Below are 9,869 nucleotides of genomic sequence, written 5' to 3'. Positions count from 1 at the left end.
GCACAGCGACGGGAGACGCTGCCGCTCAGCGGATCCGAGAGCAGAGCATGAGCAACTATAGCGTGTCAATCCATGGATGCCCCTGTATATAGCAAGGCGGAGAATCAGGGAGTCGCCACCGGCAGCGTGTATCAAAGATGAGATGGAGCTGTGCCGATCTGGGAGGTGGCGAGAAGGACGCCGACCGCGGCACCGCGGCAACGGTGAGGGCGAGAGGGTGAGGTTTGTGGAGCACGGGATCGGTGGAGCGATTAATTCGCATCGATTACTGTGATAAGAGTCGTATCAAGAATAGGATACGATGACCCTCTCTTTCCTCATTGATTGAGATGCCACGCATGAAATTTGCCTAGCTGGCACGTTTAGATACGATCCGACGTCACCGCGTTGTGACTGCCCTTAGAGCCATACATGATACATGTCATACTACTCTAAGGAGCTTACATAAAAAGAGGCTCAATGAAAGTAAGAACACTACTACTACTACTACTACTACAAGTGGGTGAGCTAGAGACTAATGCCTGCTTCTCCTACGTACCACTACACCACCTTCATGATAACCAATTAACCAGTCTTGCCATCCTAGCTAACTTACGTTTCAAGAGAAGCAGATGGTACTAATCCTGCCTCAGTTCAAAGCACATGCCCAATGACAGCAGGACTGAGCAGCAACGAGGTAAATGGCTATGCATCGGTCCAGCCAGCATATACCGGCATTTGAGGGATGGAATTCGGGGTCATCAACGCGTGCGTGGTGCTCGGTGCCGGCATGGCCATCCAGGGGCTCATGGTGGCAAGGCTGACGGCGTTGGGATGCCTGGCGTAAAGCATGGCGAGGCTCAACCGCTCGGGGCTCCCCTCCCTCGAGTTGCTGAGGCTGGTCACCAGGGAAGACGAGTTGGAGTAGTTGACGCCGCCGCTGGTCTTGCCCGACGCGTCGATGTCATGCGCCGGCGCCGCAGACTCGACGTCGAACCCTGCAATGCTGTGCAGGGACGAGCGAGGGTCACCCATGGTGGCCTTCCGGAGGTCGGTCACTTCGGTGCACGCTGCAGCTTCCTGCGGTGTTCCATGGAGCACCATCCTCCAGACGCCGGTGTCCGTGGAGCTTCCTTCGGCAGGGTTGAGCTCCCTGCCGCCATTGTTCAAGGCAGGTGCTGGTTCGACCGCCTTAACCTTACGAGCTTCGTCCCCAGGCAGCAGGGAGCTGCTTTCCATGATCTTGTCGACGTCGTACCTGGTTATGTCGAAGTTCGTCACAGCGTTCAAGCCACGGAACTTGATCGCCGCTACGTCATAGGCCTCAGCTGCTTCTTCTTGAGTAGCTGGAAGTAGATTCAGTACAATGTTGGTAAGATCTCCTAACATGTGAAATGGTAATGCGATACTCCCTACTTTAGAAGGCGTTCTTGTTACAAACTTTCTTGTTTACTATACATTCGGTCATTCAGAAACCAAGGTAGATTCCTCCTGTAAAGTACAATTTCCGATCTGATTGCTTTTTACATAGTGCTAGTGTGATTGATTTTTCAGTCCAAGGGAGTATTCAAAACGGTCAACCGATAACTTTGTTCAGAGGCCACAGCCTTATGAAAAGCATAAAACATCTGGAAAAGCAAAGAATGATCAGGGAAGGATGCATTGCAGTTGCAGATGCACCCCGGGGACTAAAGTTGGATCCTAAAGCAATGCACAAAACTAGAGGTTAACAGTAAAAGCTTCTGTTGGACGTCTATCTTCTCTAGCAAATCTACTTTGACGCGACAATTAGCATAGCATCGATAGTTGCACTCCTAAAAGGATTGGCAGTTGCTTAAGATTAGCACTAAAAGCTTCTTTCACTTATGCGTGACAAGTTACTTTGTGAAAAACACACTTTGCTTATTGAAACCAGGCAGAGATTTCGTTCTTACTGAATGTGCCGAGATACAAGTCTTTGTTCCCAGCAACCCTGCCAATCCGAGCTTGCCACCTTCCATGTTGATGATGCCTGAAATGCCATTCCAATGCATTAATATATTTGCTGGACCAATATATTGAGATTGTTTCTACATGCAATATTTTCTCAAATGAGGAAAATCTGCAGGCTTCTTACCTCGTTACTCCTCGGTAGATCGAAGCACCACGAGAAAACCCACTGCTTCGCCTGCCAGCATCAGAAACTTATTAGAGAATCTATGAATCAAAAAATGATCTTAGAGTGAAAGAAAAATGAATGTACTCTCTTTACCTTCTCAAGTGTGCAACAAACTCCTGCCTTGTCATGCTTTTCATCTCCTCGACCTCCTGTCGATAATTTTCTAGCTGCAAAACTCATCACATTAGTCCACATTACAGAAATTGACATCGATGTTTTAGTTTCCATGGGCCAAGCCATGTTGTCATCAATACCGGGAAATTGGTGTGCGTTGATGTCCCCCAATATTTCAGAGCGGCCAGATCATAAGCCCTGGCAGCCTTGTCTTCATTGTCATAACCACCTAGACCACATGAACAATAAGTCAGGAACTTAGACACAGCTTCATACAAGTACTGTGACAAAAATGGAGTTTTTTGTTTTGTTTTTGAAACGGAACAAAAATGGAGAATGAAGCCATTGTTACCTAGATAAACTGAAAGAAGTGATGTTTTCCAGTGATGTTAACCCCAGAGATGGCAATATACAAAAACAAAATCATGTCAGAGGGAGTTTAAGGCAATGAATAAGATCTGATACTGTCTGTGTTAGAAGTTCAGTTATCAACCTTGTCTCCCTTTCCTTGTCTGCCCATCCTTTTTGCAACTGTTGTCCCACAGGTGGGCTTCATATCTCCCAGTCCACCTGTGCCTGCTCCAGTGAATCAAACACACACAAACCTTGGTCATTCGATATAAAAAATGTGAGGCAAGATGAATCAGGCGATTTGGTAAACAAACAGAAGAGTAGATGGCTTGTCTCATTAATACGATACTGAAGAAGTGAAGATGCATCAGAGGCAACAGATGGGCTCAGGCTTTTGATCTTGTGGAATGGAACAAAGCATATTATGAGAGAATAAATCGAACTATTCCAGGGCATTAAATTGTTTTGAAACACATAGTGAGTAGGTAGGTACCCTACTAAATAACAAGAACAGCAGATTCATCAGAGGAAGACAGCAGACATCAATGCTGCTAACCAGGACAAAATCACAGGGCAAAAATAAGTACTAGTAGTACATCTATATATTCCAAATGAACCAGGAATCAGTCAGCAATAGTTTATTTGCACAAGATAAGAAATGTAAGATTAACAATGCCAAATGATCAAAATGCCCCCCAAGCAGGACACATACAAATTACATACCCAACACCAATAGAACTACAAAATGCATAAGCAAGATGAGATCGTCCGTGAATCCAGAAGTTAAATCTTTGTATAAGCAACTAACCTGGTGACACCCCTATACTGGGAGGTCCTCTGCCCAAACGTGTCAATGGACTTGCGGTGCACGGGTTGCTTTTGGCTTCCCTTACCCGTGCCCCTCTTCTTCCCCACACACTGCAACTCCCCACCGCCATTACTGCCTCCCTGGGAAGCAGCGGCAGCAGCGACCACGGCCATCTGATGCTGCTGCTGCTGCGGAGCTGCGCTGACGCAACTGCTGGACTGGGACCCTGGGCTCATGGACAGGCTCAGCGGCTGCATACCCGCGTTGCTGTAGCAAGAGGCGCCATAGTTGTTGACGAGGAGGTTCTTGGCCGCGGCCATTGCCTCATCCATCGGCGCCGTGGCCTCTTGGTACATCGCCTCTGCTTCCGTCAAATCCTGGAAGTTGTAGGGGGCTAGCTGCTGATGGTGCTGCTGGTAACTCCTGCTCATTGCCTCCTCTTGTTGGCCCTGCTGCTGGTTGCTGTAGTAGGTTGCCGTGTCGTGGCCATCGCCATTGCCGCCGCCCAAGAAGTCCTCGAGCTTTGGCGAGGACGACGGCATCATGCCTACTTGATGGCAAGAAAGATTAACACCAAGGTTAAAAAGGCCTACTTAACTTCATTGCAAGTTGAAAGAAAGGGAACCAAGAAGATAGAGGGAGAAGTGCAACAGTAAGCACACCTTCCATGATGCACAGTGAGCCATCGGATGTGATGGGCATGCCGGAGTGGTGAGAGTAGTAGACGCCGGCAGTGCTGGTGCCATCACCATAGGCGCCGCCGACGTAGTAGTATCCAGGAGGGGGAGCGGCCATTTGCGCAGGAGGGGAGAAGAGGAAGTTGCAGGTCGCGGCGTTGCTGTGAGAACCGGACATCGCACTAGCGCTAGCAGGCGGCGGAGGCTGAGCGTGGTCGGTTTCGGAAGAGGAGGGCACCTCCATTCCCATGTGAGGGGAAAGGGAGAAGCCTAACCAGCTGCCGCCGCTAGCCATTGCTCTGATCAACAAACGCAAACGGAAACACTTCTTGCTTTGCTTTACTCTTGGCTCTACTACTACACTGGGGCTGGGCACTACCCTTGTGCGACAACGCCGTCCATGTAAGAGCCAGTAGTAAAAGAGAAGTGAACTACGAGGAAGACGTGAGGAGGGACCCGTGAACTGAGCAAAAGGAATGAGAGGGAGCGGGCCAAAGCAAAGCAAAGCGGTGGATAAGTACCACTCTCCCAACCCCTAACCTAATGAAATGTGAGGCCGAGGATATAAATTCTAGGAAGAGGCATGTGTGTTCTTGGTCTCCTCATACCTCTCCATTCCATAGGGATCTGTGATTGGATAAAGATGTCGTGTGTGTGTGTTCTTGAACCGACGTACCCTTGGGTTCGCTCGCTTTACTGAGGCCACGCCCCGTGCTGTTCAAAACTCACGCGGCGACACATACACACATACTATATATGAAACCCCTATAAAGATGCAAGAAATTTTAATGGCGAAGTTGCCATTGGACAAGATGGCCAGCTGCTAACGTTTATCTTCCACAGTCCACACACACCTTCCCTACCTCCTCTCTCCATCTCTCTCCCCCATGTCATATGCTGCTGCCTAGATGCAGTAGCTGGATGCTCCCCAGAGTGGCTGAAACAAGGCTGCTTTCGGCACAGGCTTCATGGACTTACGCGAGGGAGAAGAAGAGAGAGGAGATAGAAGATGGAGAGCAGGGTTGTGTATCTAGTAACATAGATTGAAAGGGTAGGACAACTGTACCAAAGCGCCAGTCACTTCCCAACGGACAGTACTTGCCGTCTCTCTCTGAGCAGCACTGCAGTGCTGTTGCAAATGCCAAAAAGGCCCGCGATCAAAGCCAACATCTATTAGAGCTTCTTTGATTAATAGGATTTGTGTAGAAATTATGTAGGATTTAGATTCTATAGAATCTTTTCCCTATACTAGTTGTTTGGTTCATAGAAACACATACTAATCCTATAAAAATCGTGTGGAGCGAATTCTATAGGAAAAATTATGAGGCCACACCTCATGGAAAAATTACTTTAACATAACTTTAACGCAATTAAAGAGAACTTATCTTTCTGTAGGATTCAACTAGACATGAAAATCATATGTTTTTCCTATCATATGAATCAAAGAAGCCCTTAATCTCGGATCGACCTAAACAGATCAACTTGATCTGTTTTGATCCGTGCGGCTAGAAGTATATCGAAAACGCGACCCAGCAGCCGGGCTCGCGCATCGATCTATTTTTGTCCTTAGGATCGTAATTCAGCCGTGTGGACACGCCGCGGACCGCACACGCATTCTCCTGCGTCTACCGTGGTTTCACCTGTCTACGACACAATGCGTGCTCGCCTTACGAGCGGCAATACTGGCGTGCGTCGTTCGTCTTGTGAGCACCATAAATGCCATGGCCTCCGGGACTAAGTATGTGCTGGAATCAATGCGAAGGCCGCTTGGACTCCAGTGTCCGCAATAATAGCGCACGCACGCCATGTTTAAGCCCGGGTGCCGCACTTGTCCATCCCCACAAGTTCCCTCACAGCTCGTCGTTCCCACTTCGAGCTTACCTTGTTCCCTCACAACCGGCAAGGAGCAACAACGATGGGCAAGTCATGGCCCTAGAGTAAGGGCTAGCGCAACGACTACGAGGCTAGGTCCTCATCGGGTCGCGGCAGTCACGATAGCACCAACGCAGTACCGTTCGAGTTGAGGTGGCCTATGCAATATGAGGAGGCAGTGTGTTTGGCCGACTTCCATCTTCTTGGTGGCTGGCACCTAAATGCACGACGGAACTCGGTGCCGCCCATCCCAACGGAATGATCCGAGCGGCGCTGAGAGATCGGGCAGCGCTGGATCTGTCGTGGACCCTGCCTACAAGCGGAACTCGGTGCCTCCCATCCCAAGGGAAGGATCCGAGCGGCGCTGGGAGATTGGGGAGTGTTGGATCTGTCGTGGACCCTGCCTACAAGCGGAACTCGAGGGCATGTGACATATCCCTCCAATGAGAATTCGACCTGTGGCGCCGTGCCACCTTCCTGGGCAACGTCAAGCAGGAGGTGACCATGGTGATGTGGAGCAGGATGACGACCACAACGTGAACGGGGTGTCGTGCGATGACATGTTGGACTATGTCAGCCCCCTGTGTAGCTATAGGGGTGGCCGACGGCAGCCCTAGGCATCTTCGCTGCAAAGAAAGAACATCATTGTGGTGGTGGTAGTTCATGTGGCAGGATGTGTTATCGAACACCTTCACCTTAAGCTCAATGTCGCCTTCACACAAGAAGTTCAGCAAGAAGCCGATATCCATGTTGATTCGTTTGCGTCGAGCCGTATACCGTAGCAGCTGCTAGCTGCACCCCATGCGTCCATCGATACAAAACAAAGCTGATGGTTTTCTTTTTATAGAAGAAATTAAGCGTGTCTGCTCGATTTGTTTACTCACATGTGTGTCCGTAGTAGGATACGCGTGCTCGTTTTCAAGGCGGTAGCAAGGAGGCGCTTTGTGTCGGTCAAAGGAGCAAACACAGGCAAGGCAGCTCCTGCAGAGGGAAAAAGACAGGTGTCATGTGGCATCGCCGGCCTTCACTTCACTTCACACAAGTTCCAGGAATTATGAAGGGAGGGCCCCAGCACACCCCCTGCGGCGCGATAAAAGCCAACTGGGGTGGCTTTTGCATGCCCGATCCCAACATTCCGGTTCCACACAGGTCGCTTAAAATTTAGATGGAGAACCGGAGCACGCAATTGCCGTAAAGAGCAAACAGCGACCTGCTACTGATTAAGGCTGTCGTCCAAATGCATGCATGCATGCAGGGAGGGAGGGGATTGTTTAGAGGTTTACGTTTGGCTTGTTAGGCAGGAAGGTGATGATGGTTTGTTTACTGGGAAGTTTTTACCAACACAAAAACTTGTACTACCTCGGTCCATAAAAGGATTTGCAAATTTATCCAAATTTACATGTATATTATACTCTTTGTCTTATAGAAACATTCGAATTTAGACAAATCTCCGACATGCTTTTATAATAGAACTTGAATGCCATGGTTGGGTAGATTATATGACTGCAAAAAGGAGTGAACTTCCGAAACATGCAGGGATACTGCGCTTTGGCTTGTTCTAAATATACATAGAAATGTGAATACTTTTTTAAATGTCGCATGTACATCTCAACACCCTACTTGCTCATCAAGTCGTCTCAGAAAAAATCGACTTTTCGTTGCACCCTCCTTAAAACAAACAAAATTTGGTGCAAAAATCAAGCTTTTTATAGGATTTTTTCTTGTCATTTTACATAAGCAACATTTTTCTTTTTGCAAAACTTCACGTACGCACATAGAAAGTATTTTTTCTATTTTAAATTAATTAAGGGAGCATTTTCTCCCAGGATTAAAATTGAATTTGCGAAACATGGTTTGATTGAAAGAGTGTTAGCAACATTTGTACAAGTTCTCCTTTTTGCTTGTGTAAAATGTAATGTTTCTCATGCGGGTGGCCTTCGGACACCACCTCCTCAAGACCGCCAAGTCCCCAAAATGGACCCATGACTCAAACATGGGCCAAAGTCATAGATGATAAGGTGAAATCACTCCTCTCAACATGTAATTTCAACACTTCCTTGGATGCTATACTCCTCAATTCCAATACCTTATGTGTGATCAAATACATTCCATCCATGGAGGAGTAGCAAGGATAAGGAGGAGAAGAGAAAGAACTACACCGAAGTCTCCGGCCACTAGATATTGGAGTCTCCGGCCTAGTCTCTATCAACGTCTCCGGCCTACCTGCTCGAGTGCATCGACACCAAGCGGTTTGCGCTCATACATGAGTCCAGATTCTCTGCGCGAAGGTCGGAGTCTTTTCCCTGGAGTCTCGATCCCATGACCTTAGCCCATGTAGCCTCCAAAATATGTACAGTTATACCAATTGTGCCCCAAGCTCGTGGTTGGCTACATATATGCGCCAACCTACTTCTGGAAACCCTAGACCGAAATGAGAATTAGACATGTGCTTTCCTCTTTCCCCATGTGGGAATCCCTCTCATTAGCTAATTTGAGAATTAGCTAATCCTTATTAGGTTGTATCAAGGTACCTCCCTACCTTTTATATTTTAATCTAGTAAACTATATTTCTTGAATCTCTTGCTTTGCAACTCTATCATTTTACATTCTCTATGCTATTTGGGATTCTACCTTTTATTTTGCAATCTCTTGCAAGGGAATCTATCATTTGGATCTTTTTCGTGCAACTCCATTAAGTTGGTTAATCAGGCCAATGCAAACAATATGTCGTTAGTAGTTTGTGTTTGTATCTTCGTGTTTCATGTTCATCGCCGTCCCTCATGAATTCCCCTCCACCTCGACATCAATCCGTGAGATCGATAAACAACTCGTGGCTCAACCCACGTCATATGGTATAAGAAGCAGCTCTAGGTTGCAACAGATTTTACCCTCACCATCCCTTAAAAAGGTCTTGATTTTTTTAGAAAATCCCACAACAACCTAAATTTTGCATAGGATCGATCTCTTGATTTGTTGAGTTGTATGTGGTTTTGGTCCATAAACTAAATGTCTTAAGTGTTGATCTAACACCCCGTGCGTTCCCTTAGCCTAATTTTGCCAATTTCTGGAAGGTATGAGTAATTTTGGCTTCGAAAAGCAGACTGGAGCCTCCCCCCCCCCCCCCCCCCCGACAGTAGAGTCTCAAGCCCGGCTTCACTCATACTAGAGTATCCGACATGCTGACATGTGACTCTCTAGCCTACTTGCAAACTTTTTCCTCATTTTTTGTTTGGCTAACCCTTTGTGTGTTTGGATTTTCATTTTCAACTGCACCTCGTCTAAAAAGAAATCTTCCGCACCACCTCATACAACGACGATGACGGAAGCACAATTTCTAAGAGAGTATTTTGACACTATCACCACCGAAAGTTGAGCTCATCCTCGCTTAACATCAACGAGTTATAACTTGCTCTGCAACTCGTTACTAATATCTTCCTTTTGTGTTCCTAATCCAGCGGTGACCAGGGGTGGTCATGCTTGACGCCTGGACGGGCATTGCGGTGGTCGGCGAGCCCAGCGTGACCTGAAGTGGTTGGCGAGCCCAGCGGCGACCTGGGGTGGGGGCGCGACGGCGGTACACGAAGTAGGCGAGGAAGACCCAGCGGCGTGACGAAAACCATGCGTGGATGCAGGCGACCTACGCCGAAGGGGCGGCGCTGTGGTGGCCTCGGACATCGACGCGCGGGGAACGGCGAAGGCGACCGCGTGCAGCAACGGCACGGCCCGAGGGGGCGGCATAGCTGTAGCCGCAGCAGAGGGTGCGGCAGGGGTCGAGGACGAGGTCGTGGAGGAGCAGCCGGCGCGGCAGCCGGAGCAGCCGGCCTAGCGACCGGTCAGCCGCGCGCGGCAGCCGGTGCAGCCGGCCGAGTGACCGGGGCAGCCGGCCTAGTGACCGGGCGGCCGGCGCGGC

At 48.6% G+C, this 9,869-nt stretch overlaps 1 protein-coding gene across 2 annotated transcripts; it reads right to left on the bottom strand.

Moving 5' to 3' along the window:
* Positions 1–399: 399 nt before the first annotated feature.
* On the bottom strand, positions 400–4,812 carry LOC127296324 (AP2-like ethylene-responsive transcription factor ANT). 2 transcript variants are annotated; one of them, XM_051326378.2, is made up of 9 exons: positions 4,073–4,812; positions 3,411–3,957; positions 2,745–2,830; positions 2,604–2,612; positions 2,392–2,480; positions 2,231–2,304; positions 2,096–2,146; positions 1,914–1,990; positions 400–1,325 (listed from the first exon to the last, which is right to left on the bottom strand). In XM_051326378.2, exons 1-9 carry the CDS (start codon positions 4,380–4,382, stop codon positions 685–687), a joined length of 1,884 nt encoding a protein of 627 aa, XP_051182338.1. In that variant the 5' UTR covers positions 4,383–4,812; the 3' UTR covers positions 400–684. The 2 variants fall into 2 exon arrangements, with proteins under 2 accessions (XP_051182338.1, XP_051182339.1); XM_051326379.2 differs by having other exon boundaries at positions 2,745–2,827; positions 4,073–4,810.
* Positions 4,813–9,869: the final 5,057 nt, after the last annotated feature.

This window comes from Lolium perenne, chromosome 4 (assembly GCF_019359855.2).
Source record: "Lolium perenne isolate Kyuss_39 chromosome 4, Kyuss_2.0, whole genome shotgun sequence".
NCBI classification, from domain to species: Eukaryota; Viridiplantae; Streptophyta; class Magnoliopsida; order Poales; family Poaceae; genus Lolium; species Lolium perenne.
This window is presented reverse-complemented; position numbering and strand designations above follow the sequence as displayed.